The sequence below is a fragment of the Chironomus tepperi genome, unplaced genomic scaffold (genome assembly GCF_022539635.2).
Source record: "Chironomus tepperi strain 1889 unplaced genomic scaffold, CSIRO-AGI_Ctep_v1 contig_217, whole genome shotgun sequence".
NCBI classification, from domain to species: Eukaryota; Metazoa; Arthropoda; class Insecta; order Diptera; family Chironomidae; genus Chironomus; species Chironomus tepperi.
The window spans coordinates 2,167,060-2,189,037 of NW_027226339.1; the positions used below are offsets into that span (position 1 = coordinate 2,167,060).

Here is a 21,978-nt window from a genome sequence, read left to right on the forward strand (position 1 = left end):
CAGAGAATCTGTTAACTGTCATTTAATATTCAAATTATTTTTGCAACTTACAATTAGTTGATTTCCCTTTTTTGGGTTGTTATTCCCCTTCATGCAAATATTTACTCTGTTTCTAATCACCGAAGAATAAACATTGTTGTTATTAAATGAAATCCACGATAAATAAGCATTGTTGACACACATTCCAACAATCTTGGTCTTTGGATTCCAAAACACATGAGTCAATAGAATTAAAACAGATTAAATTGCATAAAAAAGCTTAATTTTATTAAAATTTATTGCTAATCAACAAAATGTACTTAAAATCTAAGAGATCGCAAAAGCTGGTCATGTATAGCAAATTATTTACAGTCAACTCTTAAAACTAGATAGATTTTAAGTCTTAAAATATATTACAGGCTTTTGAATTAGCAGCTGTGTAGTGCCATAGATCCAACATATCACTCGGGGATATTCGATTCACAAGAACATTATTTCTGTAAATCCAAGAGATTATATACTATCAGATAACAGATAATGCATTTGACTATGAAAATATTTTACTTACCTCACTAGACACGGATGATATACGAAACTTTTGGAAGTAAAGAACTTTTTACTTGCATAAAAATTTCTTTTTAAAAGAAGATCCAACGTGCATTGATTGTTCTTGTTTGGAGAAACTTTCTGTAACTTGTTGAACATTTCTTTTGTCACGGAACCTGTGGATGATTGTGAATTTTGTTATTGAATTAAAGTGGCGGATTTTGAGTCACGTCTTTTTGCGTGTCGTATTAGCATAAAGTATATGGTATGAAGTTTATACCGGAATTGAATGAATAAATGACAGAATAGCACATGTCGTTTTATAGATGCAAAATCCTGTAATAAGTCTAGCATATTCTCAAGATCAAATCATAGTCACGCCGGTCTTGGGCTAGACTTTCGATCGATTTACCGATTTGTACCAATCGTGAATATTTGTTAATGTCAATTAATGCCATCCGATAGGAAAGTTAATAGTCCTGGAAGGAACACAGCTAATACATATCCGACGCCAAGCCATCGAATTTTTACACATTCTATGCCGTGAGCCTTCCAAGAATATCCCGAGCGGCAAATGATGACAATTACACGACCTATATTAATACATAGCTTACCTGGAGCTATAAATGCACTCAAATCCGGTCGACTAATATATGAATTAAATGAAAAATTCCAAATATTTGACATCCAATCCATAATTTTCGATTGATGAAGAATGTTTCCAAAATTCCCAACAACAACATTCGATGGAATTTCATCATTTAGGAAATTGAATAAATTTTTTGTGTTAATAAACACATCGTCATGAACGTAAAGGAAATATTCAGAAATCTTGAAATATTCCGTAAAGTATTTCATGGCAAATAAATGTTCATTGTCTGTGCTAATGCTGCCATTGACTACAATCATGTCATTGAATAGAACTGCTTCATCTTTTACGGGTTTTAATAAATTATTATCAGTTAGATTCATGATAAAAATAGGCTTTATTGACTTTCCCCAAGTTCTTCTAATGACACTCCTTGCAAATTTATTTCCAATTTTAGTCATAACAAAGCACGCGATTTCGTCACGTTGCGGCATATACGTTGATCTTGGAAATATTAATTCAGTCACATCGTTTATGTCAAATTCTTCTGGATTATCCTTCAAACACTTCCGATTATGCTGTAATCGATCTTGAATGACTTCCACGACTGCAATTGATGAGGCTGCTATGTATGCAATTATGATACATAAGCCAAGCACAGACACAAATTTCTTATAATTCATGATTCTTATGAAATTAAATTTTAAACTGTCAGCAGTTCCTACAAACGACCTACGATAATCGAATTCAGTACGTTAACTAAATTTATTGATGAGACATAAAACTTATATGCACACACTTATAAGCATGATAAGAAGTTATGATAACAACTGTTTTATTAGTGTAATTTTTTGACAGAGTCTATACTAAAATGAATTTATTTGTCATTTCATGTTTGTTATCATAATATTTGAATTCGATCGATGATAAGCCTTCTATTTACCTTTCTTTTAAAGATTGTAAACTTATTTTAGATGTGCAAATATTTTTAAATTTTTGTAGTGATTTTTATTGATATCATTTGAGGCATCGTATGTAGAGGTTGAGGTTGAGTTTAGATTTGAATACGGAATTCATGAGTCAAGAACAGACATTCTTGGAGTATATTTTTATTAACTTTAAATAGGTTCATATGCATCCAGAACAACAAATGAAGAAGGCAGTCATAAGAATGAAGAATTCCTCGTTTGTATCACTCGGATATGAAATGTAAAACTTTTGTAAATGTAAACTATTTAACTCGTACCTTTATAAAAGAGTCTTGTCTGATCGGTACATCATTAAAAGCTGCTTTTACGTAGACAAACCGGCCGTATACTTAGCGCCAAGTAGCAAATCTGATTGTTTTATTCCTTTTTAATTAAACTGTTTGTCTTTCCATTGTCCATCAAGGATTGATTGTAAGTTCTGACAATAAGGGTTTGCAACTAAGTAATTCAAGAAATTGTAAGGTTTTGGAATTTGAAATACTAATATCCGTTAAATTCAAATTAAATTATTCCGTTAAGATGAAAGGTAAAATGAATTCAGACGGAAGGTACAAAAAAAAAAGAATACATTTTTCACTAATAACTTCTCAACCTGATAAATAAAAATATCGAAATGATAAGATTAGTAGCGTTTATTTTCAGAAAAATGTGTCACTTGCTATATTGAACATTAGTAATTGTGTATGACATGATATGAATTAGATTAGACATTTGTTTATTTTGAAATTTTTAATTGATAAAAAAACGCGTATACACTGACTACAGGTGTACAAATAAACATTTTATTCGCGGTATTATTTTTGTGTGAACAGATGTCAGTTTTGTATGTTTACTTACTTGATGTCAAAATGGTCCCCAACAGCAAAAAATGTCATCATTATAGAATCTCTCTGGCCTGGTGTCAGTTTATCAATTATCAATACCTATTGCATATACGTCTCTATGAACAACATCTTTATCATCCTTAAAAAAAATTTCAGTTCAGTCAACCAAGAATCTCAATCATAAAAATCCATCCTCATTAATATTAAAACTCAATCAAAAAGAATATTTTCCGTCTCCATTTCCACATAGAAGCTGAACAAGAATTAATTCCTAAAAGTCTCATCAATTAAAAACAGCCAACAAAAATGAGAGAAGAAGGAAGAAAATTTCAGAAGAACTTTACGATAGATGACGAAGGCACAAGAAAAATTCCTTTTTATTATCATCATAAAATATTTTAAGGGAAAACTTCCACGAATGGGAAATTGAGAGGAACCGGAAAATTCTCACGAGAGGAATTCATCCTCTCAGTTAATGATCAAATTACGAAGAATCATTAACGGCAATGACTGTTTGATGATTGAACACAACATTTAACGTGAATAAGAGAGTCAGTCAGTCGAATAAAAAGTTTTGAGGATTGAGGAACAATTTTCCGGGTGCAAAAAATAAAGTTATGGATGGAAAAAAAATATTAATTCAATTGTCAATTTTTTGCACCTGGCTGATGCATTTTTATAAAAAAAAATTTTTTTGTTCCAGCATGAGGGAAGGAAGTAATTGAATTTTATGCAAAATTTATTCAATTTTAATTTTTTACCCATGAATATTAATTTAATTTTTCCGAATGTTGAAAATATCATGAGATGCAAAAATATTCAGTGACACTTTTCATGCGTTTGAATTTTAAAATTCTGAATTGAATTCTGACACTGTTATATCAGTAATATTGAGCTTTTGGTACATCACATAGTCCTAAATCTTGTAATCATGTCTGAATACTATAATTAGTGATTTTAATTTCATTTGTAAACATACCTGAAGTTGGCTGCGAATGAAAAATTTTACTAAAAAATTTGAATTTTGAAAAACCGTTACAAATAATATTTATTAATAAATTTCTGATCGATATGGCAAAAATGCGCTGAAATCACTAGATAGGAACGAGTAATTTTTTAATTTTTTTCAGGACATCGTCAATTTTTAATGGCACAGCACGAAAAACTATCTGAATATTCATTTTAAAATCATAGTGAGTTCAAACGATTCCTTTATTTGCATTAAATAAATTAAAAACTGATACTGATACTGAATTTCAATATAATAAATCTCGTTCGTTTACGGCTCATTGCTTTTGCTTCGAGTTGAGTTTCAAAATTATGAGACTCATTTTCATACTAATGCTCGTAATTGGATTTTAATGATTGCTTTTCAACACAAATTAATGTGAAAACATAAAAATAAAGCTGAGAAAGTATGCTAAAGTATTAAACTGTTAAAATCTTGACAAGACAAGGAATTTGTTGTTGTTTTATGGCAACAAATCCGAACGATTTAAAGCTTTCCATGGCTATTTCTAGGTTTTAAGCACTTTTTTGAATTTTTTTCAAAAAGAAAGCTTAATAAATCACTTTGTCTGTTCGGTCGGTTGCCAATAGAAACTTGGGTATTTAAAAGTTTCAAATTAACGCAAAATACCTCTGCAAAATAGTACATTTTTTTTCATTTAAATTTCTTGGGTTCGAATCCCGTCAAATCCAAAAAAAAGTAAAAAGAAAATATTTTTTTTCATACAAAATCACCATTTTTTGTGCATCTTTCACGTTTTCTCGGAGCAATTTTCATTAAAATTTTTTTTCTTTGATGCACAATTCAACATGAAATCATTCTGCACAAATTCTACCTTCATGAAAAATTGTGTTACACTGCGTATTGCGCAGCAAAACATAATTAAAAAAAAATTTCGCAATTAGCAACTTAAATTTAATTTCTGCCGGATACATTTGTACTATTTTGTAAACGGAGAACGCCCAGGTGGGTTGTGGGGTGAGTCTCAGAACGTTTGAGAATACAAAATAGTACATTTTTTTTTCATTTAAATTTCTTGGGTTCGAATCCCGTTAAATTCAAAAAAAAGTAAAAAGAAAATATTTTTTTTTTTCATTCAAAATCACCTGGATCTTGTATTGTGGGTCTGGAAGTGCTTGTACATTTTTAAGCTGTCCTTTTAATATTTTTATGGGTTTTAAAGTTTTGTAACCAGAGATTGTTTGAGAGTTCATGAAGGTTGACAGAAGAACAAGTTAAATTTCAGGAAAATTGTGAAACTACATTTCGTACTTAACACCTAACTTAAAAGGTAAATTGTAAGAGGGAGGTTAGGGCTGGGTCTACGATTTTGTAACAGACTAAACCACTCAAAGCTGTTCGGTTCCTAAATATTGTACTCAGTGTCCATAAAGCTCATCAACACAATATTTAAAATCCCAAATTACACTTAAAATCAGTGACAAAATCAAGGCTGTTTAAACATAACAAAAAGTCATTAAAGTTGTGCTACAAAAGCAAAACTCCAATCTTCATGCCTTACATTTAAAGTACCTTACAACAACACCATTAAGTCACATGAACTTCCGTAATACTCATAATATTATTCATTCAATAATAAAAGCTTCCTTACTTCCACCTTGGGCTTCTAAATTCAAAGTATAAATCACTATTAAAAAAAGTCACAAAAAAAAGAATTTCCAAAGTTCAACAGCCATCGTCCTATAGAGACTCACAATTTTTGTACATCAAATTCATTATTTTTAACACAAGCAATTCCTTTTTTTTTGTACAACACAGCAAGTGTTTTAACGATAGGGCAGATAACAAACAGCAAACAAATTTTTTACTTTTTTTTCTCATTTGCTCTGTTGATGCTGGTCGGTCATTGTGGATGAGGAAGAGCAAAAAAAAATTTCATTTTTTTATGAATAATTTAACAAAATGTTCCTTCATCAAATACACAGAATGTTCCTGCTTGTTTTATGTGGATATCATTCCTTTTGTTCATGCTTAACTCATCGATTTTCTCGGTTCTGTTCTTCAATTTTACTTCCAAAAAAGAAGGAAGGAAGAGATCAGAGTGTAACTTTCTCAAAAATAACCGTTAATTTTTTTCAAAAAAATATTTTTTGTCGTTAATATTCAAATTTTTTTTGACCGTTACTTTTATCTTTCTTGGTAACAGAAATTTGTATTTCAAAATAAGTTGAGTTCGAAATGTTCGAATTTTTCGATCATCTAATGTCGAAAAAATTGAATTTGAGACGGCCACACTATGGAAGAGATTTTCAAGAACAATTCTTGTTGAGACTTTCCATTCACAGAAATTATTGGCAATTGATCATGTAGCGTAAAAGTTTTTGCAATGATGATGATAATGACGTGTATAGAACTACATTTATGCCTGAAATGCCACATTCTCATCTCTAATTTTCTCATCTATTTAAAATCTTCATGAGAAATTGCTCATGTCTATCATATTTCATATACAATTCCATTCTTATTTTCTATTTTCACTTCTCTTTCCTCTTGTCACTCGAAAAATTTTCTTCCTTCGTCTCCGTTTCTGTTTGAATGATGATAAAATTTATGAAAATAATAGGAAGAAAGAGGTAGGAAAGTCATTGTGGATGAGATGATTTGAGCGAAGTTGGTTGAATAGACATTGACGTATGATTCTTAATATTTTAGGAACTGTGGATTCAAAATCCTAAACTGTATTTTACCAAGATAATATTGTGAAAGAACTGACTAACTTCTGATTCTAGCGAGTAACTTCTCACATTGTTCCATTGAATTGAGTCGAAGTCGCTCGGTAGTGTAATGGATTCGTGCTTGGGGACTTAATCCTTAACAGGCAAAGAGCGTGTTCTCAAAAGCAGAACAAAGTTCATAGTAAACGCTCATCAGAATTCATCAGCGTTCATATATATTTAAGATGAGTAAGCTTTCGAGTGCCTGCTTTTTGCTTGTTATGGAATCATTTTACATTGATTAAGTGGTTATGGGTTCGAAAATCAGCATGAGTTATTGGATATAAACGACTTACAAAGGCAATATGCACAGGAGGAATTGGTAAAGTTGAAGTCTGATTCCGAAGCTGACCAAATGTCAAGCTGGTGACCGAGTGCCGGGATAGTCATTTAAAGGGATAGATTAAACATTGACTATCCATAACATGTACAAAGAAAGCAACAGAATGCAATGATGCAGATTACAGTTGAAGTGCGACCATCAAATTAAGTAAGTAAGGACTGTTTTTATTTTGCTAATCGATGGATCGGCTAGCGTCCATTCGTTATGCTATAATCTGGCGCAAAGACTTCTGGTGAATCTCCGAATATTCAAGATCTGAAAAGTTAATCTGCTGGCCTTATCTAGAGGATTAAACTTCACATCTTGATTTACTTATTACTTGATCCAAATCAATTACTAAATAGATTCAATTTGTAACAGAGCAAGTCAAATAAAAGCGTGTAAAAAATTGAATTGAATTTCAGAAATTTGACAAACTGACTCTACTTGCTGCACTGTCAACTGCAATTGCATTGCAATAGATCCTTGTGCATTCAAAAACTAAACAAAAACGAATCTTTTTTTAGGAACAATCTCCGTCTGTGTGAAATGAAAAATAATATATGAAAAGGAACGATAATAGAGGAAGCATCTTATGATGACACAATTTCTGCTCTCTCTTTCCCTTCTTTTTTGCGACATCACTAAATAGCGTTTTGATGCTGCTTCAAAATATTTTTACAATCTCTGAGATTTTTCTTTATGTATGCAAAAATATTTTAATGAAAAATTCATGTATAATAAAAAAAAATCAATATGAAGGATGCCTTATGTGAAAATTGAGGCACTCATGTCACTCGCTCACTACATTTTTTAGAGACTTGTCTTTCATAATTTTTCATGACGTTTCATATCCATAAATAAATTATTAATAAAAAAATATCTGTTTTTATCATATGCAGATTTAGAGTCTTGACGTCATTACTTTTTTGGCAATTTATGTGAAGGATGTCAATGAAAAAATTTTCAAGTTTTAAATATTTTTGCATTTTTTGTCAACATTGACTTTGAATTATTTTTTCAAGATTTTAATAGATTTTGTAAATTTAAATAGAGAAACTGTAACTGGAACTGTAAGATGTATGACAATTTACTTACTTACTTCCCTAACAGGTTAAGAGTATACTTCCATGGTGTAGAAACACCACTACGGTACCTTAAAGCGAGTTGTTTGCCTGCTACGGCTTACACCGCTAGCTGTACAGATAAGTGGTGATCTGGACCTTCCATAAATGTCACCTAAAGGTAGTTCTATTGCTAACTACCGTCTGTCAACTGAAAACGGTAAGTTCACTGAACATAGTTTCATATCTCGATTGACCGCATCCTTTTATTATTTCTTTGGTCGCCCACCTGATTTATTTGCAGCACAACGGTTGACAACTTAAAAATTCGTAAATGTTAATGATGTCCTAAATAAACGATTCAAAAGTAAAAGAGTTCAATGGCAGTTGACTTCAATTTTGCATGGAATAGCCACCTTTCAGTAGTAGGAAGAGGTCTAGTCGTCAAGACAGTAGTTGACTCCCTTCTGCGGTCCGAATAAACCACAGCTCGAAGTCGACTCGACTCCATACAAAAGTCGAGTTTTTCATACAAAATCTAAGTAAATTCGTTCTCTTGAACAAACGTTATCATTCAAATAATTGAATTTTCGCTAGATCAGTGGTGGACAACATGTGTGCCGCGGCACACTAATGTGTCTCCAAACATTTTTTGAGATGTCATGAATCGTATGCCGTGTGTGGTTTCGATCGAAGTTTACCATCAAGAAGTGCTGTAAAAAATGAAAGTTCGCTTATCACTTGGGCAAGATACAAGTCTACCGATAGTCACTTCTAAGTCCCCTGAACACGATAAAATAAGAAGCACAAATTATCCAAATAATCACAAAATTTTTACAATAAAAATCCACAGCACTTCCTAATTGATAATTTGCAGCAGCTCCTTTAGCTTAATATAAAACACAATCATTGTCATGAATAAAACTTTAATCAAACATGTCTACCTACATCATTTAACAGTCACTAACATAAAACAGGTGCTATAATAATAATAAAATCTACAGCATATCCAATAACGGTGTGAATATGTATCATGAATAAAAGTTTTTCCTATACTTTACTCATGTTTATACGATATAACTTAGCAGACTTTATAAAATTTTCAATAGAATACACTACAAGCTATAGATATAGCTTTATGGATGTAGAACAAAGCAAGAAATAAGGCGAAAAAATTTTCATGTTCTATGAATATTCTAAATACATTTTCCCATGATGCAGTGATTATCAAGGTAAAGCTGTGGAAAAATCTGCTACTACTATACTAGCTTGGTGTAGACATAAAAACCTCTAATTTGTGCAATTATGCAAAGCATTAACGATTCGATAATTATTCAGTTTTATGGCTTTGAAGCGTAGCGTATTTGCAATTTGTAGACATGAAACTTTAATCCACTTGCACTTTAAAATTTTCGAGGTGAAAACTGGATGAAGAAAATTGCTTTGTTATGGAAATTTACAGCCACGAACATGTTATTAAGTGTTGAGGGGTAAATAGATGGATGTAATAGTTGGGGCAGGGCATGATACATCAAAGAAAAAGTTGTCATTAGAATGTAATGATGTAGATTATTAAACTATTAAATATGCATGTGATGATGCTGTTTAAGGGGAGTTTCGATGAAGTTGTTAGTCGGTTATAAAGGAATTTGAATGGACTTCAAAGTAGGGTGTAATTCTTGAATACTGTTAGGTATTATTCACTTTTGATTTACTAGAATATTAGACTTGATCAGGGAAGTTGTCCATATTTATTTTACAGAGATTATACAGGGGATGATTTACAGAGAACCATGACCAATTCTTGGAGATCAAATGGTAGTGATTTTTGAAAAATTATGGGGTTCGAACCCCCCTCTTATCTGATCTTGAAAGGCGAACCCGAGCGACACAAATGAACAAGACTCCATCAGAAAGCTCTATAAGGCTGCTAAAAAAAGGCGGCTTCCATTTGATGCTAATAAAAGAGGATTAGCGAAGCCTTAAAAGCTCCAATGCGGAGACTTATTTGTGTCGCTCGGGAAAGATATTAAGAATGACATATTCGTTACATCACTGTTGAAAATTGTTTTAATGGGATTCCTTTAATGGCCTATCAATGAAGGAGTTGTAAAACTGTTGCACAAAATCCATAATTCATTTCTGGCATATTGCTATATAGTCCAAGAACCCCCATATGTCAGTAGTAGGTGAGTGCGACAGGAAATCGATTAGCATGAGTTCGAGTCCTACAAAAAGGCAACTTGTCTCCAGAAAGATAGAGGAGAGATTGCTCACTCCTGGGCCAGGAGTCTTGGCAACGGAATTGAATATTGGGACTTAAAACCTGCTGACTCAGATGATTCTTCAGGAACACTTTATTTTATCAGTACAGTGTATTATCCCAAAGCCAAATCTGAACTTAGAAGTGAAGACATCTAGCAAGAGGAGTAATTCCCAATTATTTCGGCCAACCGATCATTCTTCGCTCGAGTACCTTAAATGACATCCATGATGTATTACAATGATTTGAATGCAAAGAAACAACAGATAGTAATTTTCATGCACACACATGATGGAATAGTCCCATAAGTAATGAGTTATTAAGATACCATGTCAAGTTGGGAAACTCCAAAAAACCTTCCATTAACAGCCTCTTGACTTGTACAATTTCTCATAAAAGCATAAAATTATTCACACCTTATGTTGATTCTACTTATACTGCTCAATGTCAAAAAACGGAAAGACGTGAAACTACATAGCTGAAAATTTATTTGTGGTTTTTCATGCACAACAGTTGCCTTTAAGCAAGAGTCAGGCAGAAGTGTATACGAAATAATTTATAAATTTGTCAGATTATTTTGCACGTGACTTGTTTTGTGACTATTTGCAAGACTTTTTATTTCCTATTTTTCTTTCACTTTTGCAAGCCTTTTTTTTGTTGCGGGGTTTGTCTTGCATGATTTATTGATGTTTATTTGGCTAGTGAATATAAAACCTATAAAAACTTTTCAAATTTCTTTTGAATAGCATCACATAAAGATTCCATCACTCAAAAGCACTTCCATAATAATTTTTCATTCTCTCCTTTTTTAAGCCATTGAATTAACTACTATAATAAAACATTCATTCATTGAAGGAAAGATATTCCTTTTTTGGGGATGCTGTGAAGGTGGAGAAAAGCACAAAAATGAATACAAAGCGAGATACTTAGAATTGAATGAAAGATCATCATCAGAAATTGTTGTTGAAAGGAAAATCATTGTCGTGAAAAGAAATGTAATTTCCTATAAAGGAGTTGAATAGATGATTATTTCAAAATATCATCAGAAAAATCCCACACACAACATATGCTTGCGTGTCTACAATAATGCGATGAGTTTTAATCGAATTTTCACACAATTACTTTTGTATTTTATATCTTCATTCAGACATTTTGTCATTTTTTTGGGGATATTATTGAGATTTTTGGACCTTTAATAATTAGAGGAGGAGCAGAAGACGGAGGGTTGGAGAGGATTAAGGGTTAATAGATACCATTTATTGATGAATGTAGTTGTTAAAACTTATCAGGAATGATTTCTTCTTTCTTTCTTTCTTTATTTTGGAATGTTTAGGTACATAGATATTTATAATATATATTGCGTCCAGGAACTAGCCTTATGGAGGGCACAGCAAGAAACACTACTATTAAAGAATATATTGTATCACATCCTTTAAACCTACAGTTCAGAGTGGGATTGTATTCACTGGCAAGTTCTATGTATTACAAAGATTCGACTTTGTCAGAAGACCTGATTGCACCTGTAATGTATCTAATTATATTACTTGTGCAAAATTCTGTACCAATATACATATCCTTATAAACGAAACCAGTAATGGATACACATTATGTGCCAAAATGTTCATTTGATACACATCGTGCTTTGTAGCTAGAACGGTGAAATGAAAAAGGAGCTATGAACATCAGATGTGGCCCGAAATCGAGCATAGGACCTTTGATTCGTAATGCTCAACCATTTAATGCACGGATGCAATTTCACCATGCTCCACCAAATCTCTTTTATTAACACTAAATGAATGCCGACTATTTTTGGCAGTCTAATGGACTTAATCTTAGTCAATTTTCAATTCTGTAATTTATAAAATATATGTATGTGTCCCTAAGAACAGTGGTGAACAATCTGTGTGCCGCGGCACACTAGTGTCTCGCCAAAAATGTTTGGAAATGTCTTGAATCATATGCTGTGTGCGGTTCTTTCGAGGCTTAGCATCAAGGTGCACTGCGAAAGATATAGGTTTGCCCATCACTGTTATAGAATCAGAATTTCCAATTCTAGTTCATCATCTAAATTCAAGACAATCAATATACTCTTAGACACCTTCCATCAAACTCTTACTCTATATCATTAAATTTCATTCATTTTCCAGTCAAGAGAAGAAAAAAATTTAAATTTATTCCATTCCTGAGCATATCCTTTACAGTTCAAAACTGCACTTGCTTCCAAAATGATATACATTTTGCAATTAAAATTAGAGAATTTTTCACAGAAAATTATTCAGACTATAGAAAATTATGAAAATATCTACACCACATACACATTCTCACTGAAACCGCAAAGCATTTTCAATTTTCATCAAAACGTTTTCATTTCCGCAAAATTTTTTTTTCGCTAGATTTTCCAAAATTATTTAACATAAAAATAGAAATCATTAAAATGAGTTGAAGGAAATTCTTTTATTTTGTTGCAAAAAAATTCAGCAGCATAAAAAATTCATAAAAAAAATTCATTCCATCTTTTCCTTTTAAAATGCACTAAAAGCTGCTAAAATATTAAACAACATTAACATTAAATTGCAACCAGCTGAAAACGTGTGAGGGATTTAAATTAAATGATTATGTGTATGTGAATATTTATGATATAAAATAAATTAAACAACAACATGAATGTGTATGGATGTACAGGCTGTATGTGCATGTTTACAATAGGGATTTTATTTAAACGAGGTGAAAAAAAATTGGGAAAATTTGTGAAAATTAGTTTGGGAATAAAGGAATTTAAAAGAAAATTTGGTGCTTATCATGAGTTATAAGCAGATTCATAAGTGTGATCTTCAGAGACGTATTCAAAGGGAGGAGGGAAGAAAAGATTTGTTGTCAAAACCTCAAAGGTATTTTGAGGCCAAATCTCTCCTCCTTTTTTGCATTTGCCACCCCTCATTCTGGATTCTTTCCTGGTTTCTTTTGATCGGAAATGAGAATTTTTGTGACGATGTTTTATTCTTTATCTCGTCCAGAAACCAAACTTTGAAGTAGCCAGTCTTGGCCAGTCTTTTATGCTGAAAACACTGAGATCAATAATATATTGTTCCAAATTCTTAAGATCTATAATTTATAATAGGATCTGAACTCCTGCATCCTATGCACTTCGCAAGGACATGCATATTCTACATGTAATTCCTGACTACTTACTTACTGGAACCATGCTTCAATGTGGAGCCTAGATTTCTACAAAAGACCTTCCATCTGACTCTGTTGCTGGCCTTATCGCAAAGTTTGTACAAATTAAGTCCTGATGTGTCCTCTAATTTAACCAGTTACAATTCGTGTGCGCAAAATTTCGTAAAGAAAGTCATCCAGATGCTAGTAAATTCTTCTGTACCAAGAAGTGGAGACACAGTATGTGTCAAAGACCTCAAAAGTGAACCCAACACAAAAGTTGAGGATCAGTAAAAATGAAAAAGAGCTGCAAAAATTAAACATGACTTGGAATTGAACCCAGGATCTTTGGTGTGTAAGGCCAATGCTGTACTATTTAGTCCACTGATACCATTTCACCGCTTCGAATATTTAAGCATAATTAAAGTACTTTCGCATAGATTTAAATGTTTTAACATTAAGCAAACAAAGCTCTCACCAGCCTTAATCAGCTTTAAACATGAAAATTTCTTTCCCAAATGTCGATCCAAAAACCACAGTTGGACACCCCTATCATCATAGACATAATAACACATTTCCATACAAAGAAATTTATACATAAATTTATTAATGTATGGAACAAGAATCTTTAACTCCCATTCTACATACTCAACTTATTACTCACAATTGAGTTGTTCACAATTTTTCGTTAATTTTTCGGTGCTGGTTGGTAATTTTCAGTGCAACATGTGTATGTGAATGAATAAGCCATAAATACACGCTGTTTTTCTTTTTTTTTGTTTTTGAGATGGTAGCACATAGGGCCAACATAGAAAATGAGAAAGGAAGATAGAATGTTTCATTTCATGCTCTGCAGCTATTTTTTTTCACTACTGCAATTTCATTTTACAGCTTTTTTTTCAACTGCACTGAAAAAAAAAGGATTTAAGAAATTATTTTTCATAAGCTAGATTTATGTGTCTCACATATTATTTATAAATGGATGTACATGTGCTTTCATTTTATGGTTAAAAGCACTTCTTTTTTTTTTCGTCCTCTTTTCTTTTTACTTCCATTATTATCATCATCATCGTCCTACTCGTCATCCGTTGTTGCTCTTGCTTCCCATACTGGATATGCTCTGTTAAACTTGACCGTGTCTAATTAATGCTATTTGTGCTGTAAATCAGAAACTTTATGGTGTATATCAATTTTAAATGAGAATGTTGGTAGAATAGGAATAAAGGCAGAAGAAAAATTACATAAATATGGATTAATATATAGGAAAAATATCATAATGGACGAAACTTTATTATTACTATAGTTGAAGTAAGCTTCCGAAATATGCAAGGATAGAAAAATTTATGGTTTATTTGTGCATATAAATTTTCTAACAATAGAATTGCACGTACATAAATTATTTTATGAATTGAATAAGATTTTTTGCCATTTTTCATCGGAAGTAATATTTTTGAATAGAAAATCTGATGATATTTGTGGATTAGAAAAGTCAATAAAGTTTGAGAAAATTTTAAAATTGAAGTTTGAATTTAGATTTAAGTTCTGCTGTGGTTTTGTTGTTGCTATGAGTTATAATTGCATATTTGACGAATTTGATGATAATCTATCCAATTTCTGATCCAAGCCTGAGTACAGAATTGTATTCTAATCTGTGGGATAAATTTTAATATATCCAAAATTCTGATTTTTTCCTATTCTTACAAGACTAAAACCTTAGTTAAGAATTGCATACTTTTTTAAATATGGCCTTATCAAGGTCTTACTTCCTTCCTTACTGAAACCATGCTCCGATTTAGAGCCTAGGTTGCTACAAAGCTTGGACAAATTATCAAGGCCTATCATGGCCTATTTCCGTGAGCAGCACAATATGTTGCTAGAAGACCGTTTCGTAACCATATTAACAATAAGAAGTGAAGTTGCTCTGATACCAATATAATGGCTAAACTTGATGAAGATGAAATTCGTCGCATTGTTCCGTTTTTGGTTTCTCGTCACCAAATTACCTTCCACTTGCCTTTCATGGACATTTGCTGAGAAATTTCACGATATAAGATCCAAGATACAGGAGAAAAGAGTTCCCATTCCGATCCAGTGTTGATATCTTTGAATTCAAAGGCAAGTGCCTTTGCCATCCTGTAGCCTTGGACGAGCTGTAAAATACAGTCAAAAAATGCAGGCCTTATCATCTAAAATGCAAAAAATACAAACATCCAGTTCTTCCCGAACTCTACAAAAACTGTTCAAATTAAAGGGAAATGCTTAAAATGCTCCTGAAATGCTCCGAAATAAATTGATTTTCCTTCATTCCATCTCTTACATCATGACTAATTTTATGTCATTTATCATCAAACTTACATCCCCATTGTCATTTTGACGATTGAAATAAAAAAGCGCATCAATGATATTCTTGGTATTTTTACCATCAATTTTTCATTATTCAATCTTTGAATTAAATACATAATAATTTTTCTCTGCCCATTACTTCTATTGTTTTCCCTCCATTTACATCCTCTGTTGATGATTTCGAATTTTTTTTTTCAATTTATTACGAATTATTTATTTATGAGAGAAAATTTTTTCTTTTCTTTTTTCGGCATCCATTTATGATTCGAATGGAAATAAATTAAAGTGGTCGGAACAAGTTTTTGGGTTGTTGGACATATTAAGCGAATTATTGATGAAAGTTGTAATTTTATTCAATTAATTTAAAATTGTGGGTCAGAATGAACCTTCAAGAATCGAACCTTATCCTTTATGAGTCCAAAGCTCTAACTAATCACTTCTTAAGACTAAGATTAGTCATCGACTTGAGAGTTTTTTTTCTCAGTTTTGTGTACAAACAATCATGAAGCAATTTTGAGTTAGTTTTGCATATTTGTCAAGAAAGTTTGATGTCAATAGCTTTGCTCACTTTCTTAGAACTGTTTAAAATCATTTTAATGACTATAACTGCTTGTATTAAGCCAAATTTTACTGTCAAAATCTCTATGTGGACAAAAAAAAATTCAAAATTTTCGACATGAAAAATTTAACACTTATCCTTTTTCGAATCATATGTACTTGAAACGCGACTCACAGACTTGCAGTGTGGCCACAGGCAGCAATGTCAACAACGGGTTGATTCGTATCAAACTATAAACTGTTGTTCTATGTTTGAAATGAGGGTCTTGAGAACTCTTTAAACCATCATTAGCTTTGTTTCGCATATAATGCGCAGATATGGATGTTAAGGTTTTAAACAACTAAAGTTTATTATTTGATAAGACTAGACTTGCCAAAAGACCTTCCGACAAACAAATGCTAATCAAGCTTTCCAACCAAAACATCCCTAAAAATTTGCTAAAAAAGGGGGCAATAGAAATAAAATTATTATGATGTGGTTTACGACATGGCCTCTCACAGAAAACTCATCAATTTTCCAACAAAAATTGTTTTTTGCTGTTGCTGTTCTCCTTTATTTTTCCTTTCATGTCATGACACGGTCCATCAAACATAAGCGAACATAAATTTATTGTTATTATTTTTATTATTATTGCGCTTTCAACACACGCATCGAAATAATGAATGGTTTATTAATAGCTAAATAATGGAGTTGTTAATGCCCATATAGCTAGCCACTTGCGTACATCAATTTTTCACGGCAATTTTCAATTTACAATGAAAATTTTCATCTTTAATAATCCACACCATATTAAGACGTGAAAAAAGGTGGATGTTAAAACAATAGTGATGAAAAGTAATGATGTAGCATAATCGTTATGAGATTTACGGAAATGGAAAATTCTAGTTAAGATCGTTTTCACATTATTTCTGCGATACCTTTTTAAAAACACATAACCGTATCTAAATTTTCATCAGGTATATTTTTGGATATTTTTTTTTATGATGCGCTTCAGGGAAGGGATGTATTTTTGGGATGTGTGAGAAGTTTTAAAGGGATTCGTGGCCATAGACTGATTTGAAGATATTTAGAGGAATTTGTTGAATTTTTTGAGATTATTTAAGTTGTGAAGAGATTATTAATCATTAAGTATATTAAAGGCAGTGATGTATCTAGTAATCCCAATGACACAACTCGGTTAAACGGTCAAAATCCAACCCAAGACTCTGACTTACCATAAAAGGTAGAGAGCATGCTTTTATGGTGTATAAATACCACTACAATACCTAAAAGCGGTCTCATCACTTGCAAGGTTTAGTCCTGAATGTAGTTAAATCTGACGCCATGTCAGAATAAAGTCAGTTGGTGCCGGATTTCGGATCGATTAATCAATTTGTGCTGTTTGGGTAAAGGTTCTCCAGATTTGTCAAGATCAAGACTTTGAAGAATTCCATTTTAGCATTGATGCCCCTTTTCGACCAGGAACCTGAACCCACCAATCAGCCATCAAGATGTCACAAGATAGCATCGCTTCTTATGGTTAATTTAACGCAAAAACCTTGTGCTGTTTATATGAATGATTGTACATAAATCTTAGAATCAAGACTCTATTTAGAATTGGAACTTGAATTAACAAAAATAAACCATTATTAAAACTACAGATCTGTATCCACTTTCTCTGCTCTATTTTCTCTCATACACCGTCTATATAGATTGAATCCGTTTCCTTTAAATTCTTAAGGTTGCATGAAAAATGCGTGCGGCTTGTCGAAACAAGAAAAAAGGATTGCTTTTTAACATTTCATCCCCAACATCTTCTTTTTATTATTATTTGGTATTCTTGTACCTTTTCATCGGAAATGTTATGAATTGAGAATTTTTCACAGCCACCTGTTTAGAATTTTCATGATGATTATACTGCCTTTTTTTCCTTCACATTTTCACATCCTCAAAAATCTCACTTATTCTTCTTTTTATTATGATAATCATATAATGATTTTATTATAAGCACAAATGTGAATGGAATCGTTGTGGCTATAAAAAAAAATCTTTTCCTTCTTTTAAGCGATGAAAAATCCTGAAACAAAACCAGAAAAATGTTGTTAAAAGAAAAACTTTTCATCTCATAATACTGCTTATTACAATTTTTCCGAAAAATAAAGAGTGAAAAGTTTTAAAACATAAAACTATTCTCTTTATTATCGTGCAGATTGAATAAAATGGGACTTTTGTCAAGCGATGACAACTTTCTCGATACTAAATTTACGTTTTAATCCAGAGATGGACACTTATAACGAAGCTAACAAGAATTTCGGCATCAATCAAGGAGATAACTAAAGACCCAACAAACAATGATCATACTCACCTAAATGAACGTTCTTCAGCTACATAAATGATTCAGCCATTCTATCCATATGATTGAGCATTCTCAATTTTATGACCATGACAATGTTCCTCGACTGTTCCAACTGATCAACTGTGATCCATGGCATCCCTCAGATGTCGCCAACAACTGGTTTTATCACCTGCCAATTGCCTGTACCAAATGCAATGCTGTCTCTATCGACAGCTTCCTTCCAGGAGTTCTTCGGTCTACCACGAGCTCTCTTACCATCCACAAAGTCTGATTTAAAGACCTTATTTAGTAGAGCTTCTACCCATTAGTTAGGCAGCGAAAAAGCAGCAGTTGCGCAGTAGTTAGAATGTCGGCCTAGCACTGTAACGATCTGGGATCGATTTCAGGGAAAGTTTAGACGGATTTAGGAGCTTTTTCGCTATTTTTAGTACTAGGTCTATTGCATTGATATACCTTGGGTCATTCATGCAACTGTGCAAAGTTGTAAAAAAAACCCATAAAAAACGTCATTTATCAGAACTGATCTGTATGTCCAACTAAGTAAGGAACTGGAGTGTTTAGTGATGCCACTTGAAGTAGGGCTTAGCGCCCCGGGGAAAATGTTCTAAATGCTATACTTTTCCAACCCATGCACTCATGCAAGAATGTCTACAAAAATGCCAGAAATAACAGACTATTTTCAAAATAAAACAAATTTAGATGATTTTTACAATTTTGTTAACAAACTCACATAGAGTCCAACATGCATGCAACTCCATGCTAGTTCTTTAAACAAAACATCCAACAAAATTCCTCTAAAACAAAATATCAGCCACAAAATAAATCGATCAATTATCGATTTTATAAACTCTTCCACCCCTAGACATCCCCACATTCCCTTCCATTCATGAATGTATGTCTCGGTTAATCGACTGTGGTTTTAGTGAGTCACACTGTGAACGAGAAAGTTTCTCCTTCATACCGACTAACTTAAATGGACATAAAAGCTTAGAAACGGCGGAGATTTATGACAGTTTAAGGAGAAGGAAATGATTTACGATTCCATACGGATAAAATAAAAAAGACGAAGTGTTAGAGGGGACTAAGATTGCCATAAATCTCTACATTAAATCATACATTAACAAAGTGCCAAATTTTTCAATTTTTTTTTTCATCCAACTTTTTAATAAACTCTTGTGCCTTAGTTATAGCCAATACAGTACCGAAAAAAAAAAAAATATTCGTGGCACGTAGAAACTTTTTATGTTTGAATGAGCAGATAGAGGCAGCATTCGGAAAGGCGCAAAAAAATACAGTCAGTGAATATATGAATGAACGCATGCAGGAAAGAATTTATCAAAACATGTTCCAACAGTTTTGTGAGCTGTACAGATGTAGCAAAAATCTGAATATTTGTTGTCGGATTTCAAATGACTTTTTAGAGCAGATAAAGTTTGTGTCGCGAAGATTTTTTGGATGCTGGAATCGCTGGTTGAGCTTATTTAATCGTAAAATTGTTTCAATAATTTTTATTGATTTCAGAAAATGAGGACGGGATGCAAGTGGTATTGGAATTGAGGATTTGATAAGAAAAGGACCATTTTTAAATGGTTAGGCTGAATAAAGCTGATAAACCCGAGCGGCACAAGGTGATGAACCAGAAAATTGGGTCAGCATGCGTGGTCACTGTGCCGTGACGGTAACTTTGCGTCTTACCGTTAATATGGTGACGTAACGATACCCTTCTCCGAGAACTCCTGGATAGAGACAGCATTGCATTTGGTATTGGCAATTGGCAGGCGGAAGCCGGCGATAGAAGCAGTTATAGGCGACATCTGAAGGAGGCATTGGATCACAGTTGATCTTTACGGCCAGCGAAGTAAGTAAGCACGTAACGAAACCCTCGCAAACACGGCATGCTGCTCGGGATACTAATTGATTGATGCTTGATTTTATTAAATTTCTTTAACGTGACAGCAAAGGTCATTTGAAGTTACATCAATCACAAGAATTGTCATTATATTGTTAGTATCCAGTTATTACGTATCTGATGTGCCATATGAGTCTAACAAATATCAACAGCATCTCTTGGAATGATTGAGGAATCAGTCTTTGACTATTATTTAGGGTATCGAGTATGAGGGTAAAGGCCAGTTTAACAGAGCGAGAGTAGAGCATCTGTTGCCGAATGATTTGACAATACATCGAAATTCTGTATTACTCTTTCATTAGGTACTGGGTTCGATTCCAACTAATGACCGATCTCTCAATCATTATATAAAGTGCTGTTGATATGACAAGGATTCATGCATTGCCTACACGACATTACAGAGAGATTTCTAGTTTGTTTCCTTACTATCCTTAAGTTAATGTCTAACTGCTTGCATTAAATTTTCAAACTCAAATGTGTCGAGCCAAGTTAAAATGAGACTCGGACATATTTTTTGTTTTTGCTGAATTAAGCAAAGAATTTATTTTGAACCTATAAAGTGTTATATATTTTTGGAAAGGTATTTTATAGGGCTATCAGATAGTTTAAAGAAAATTTAATTATATTACCAAGGGTTGGAATACCAGGGGTTTGAAGAGGTTAAAAATGACTACTTTTAAAGCACAAATTTCGTCATGTTTAAGTTCAGCAATAAATTTTCTAGTTAGTGATTTTTATTAAGCAAATAACATTCTAACTTTCTATGGAGAGACATTTTGAATTTCATTCGTAGTTTAGTTTTTATGAGTTGTCAAACCTTGGCAATTTCCAATAATTTTGAAAAATCAGTTTTATTAAAAGTCCAATAAATCATCAAATAATTGAGTTTTTTTGATAATTTAAACGCTGTTGATCTGATTTTTTGATTGGCTATAAAACTATTTACAGAAAAAAATCCAAGGGTTGGGCACCCATTTTTTGGAAAAACCAACCCTTGGATTTTTGATTTTTATTAAAATTTAAATAGTTAAAATAGTACTTTACAAACATTATTATATATGCCAAATGACATTTTTATTTAAAAACTTTGAAATTTGGAGTAATCAACCCTTGAAATGATAATAACTGATATTTTTTTATTCGAACATTATTTTAGCCTATTTAAGTGGAAATATTATTATTTTTTAATGCACTATTAAAGACTTATGGTAAATAAGATAGTTTTATATCGAAAAATATCTTTAACATAAAATATAAATCCGGTAATTAATAGAAAACAAATTTTTTTATAATAGGCACAAGAAAAATTATTTTTTACTTAAATTTATGAGAATTTTAAAAGTTTTAAAATAAAAA

At 32.3% G+C, this 21,978-nt stretch overlaps 1 protein-coding gene across 1 annotated transcript; it reads right to left on the bottom strand.

The window, feature by feature from the left end:
• Positions 1 to 240: 240 nt before the first annotated feature.
• Positions 241 to 1,855, bottom strand: LOC139090256 (beta-1,3-galactosyltransferase brn-like). Its single transcript, XM_070640002.1, has 3 exons — positions 1,140 to 1,855; positions 548 to 701; positions 241 to 476 (listed from the first exon to the last, which is right to left on the bottom strand). Exons 1-3 carry the CDS (start codon positions 1,795 to 1,797, stop codon positions 383 to 385), a joined length of 906 nt encoding a protein of 301 aa, XP_070496103.1. The 5' UTR covers positions 1,798 to 1,855; the 3' UTR covers positions 241 to 382.
• Positions 1,856 to 21,978: the final 20,123 nt, after the last annotated feature.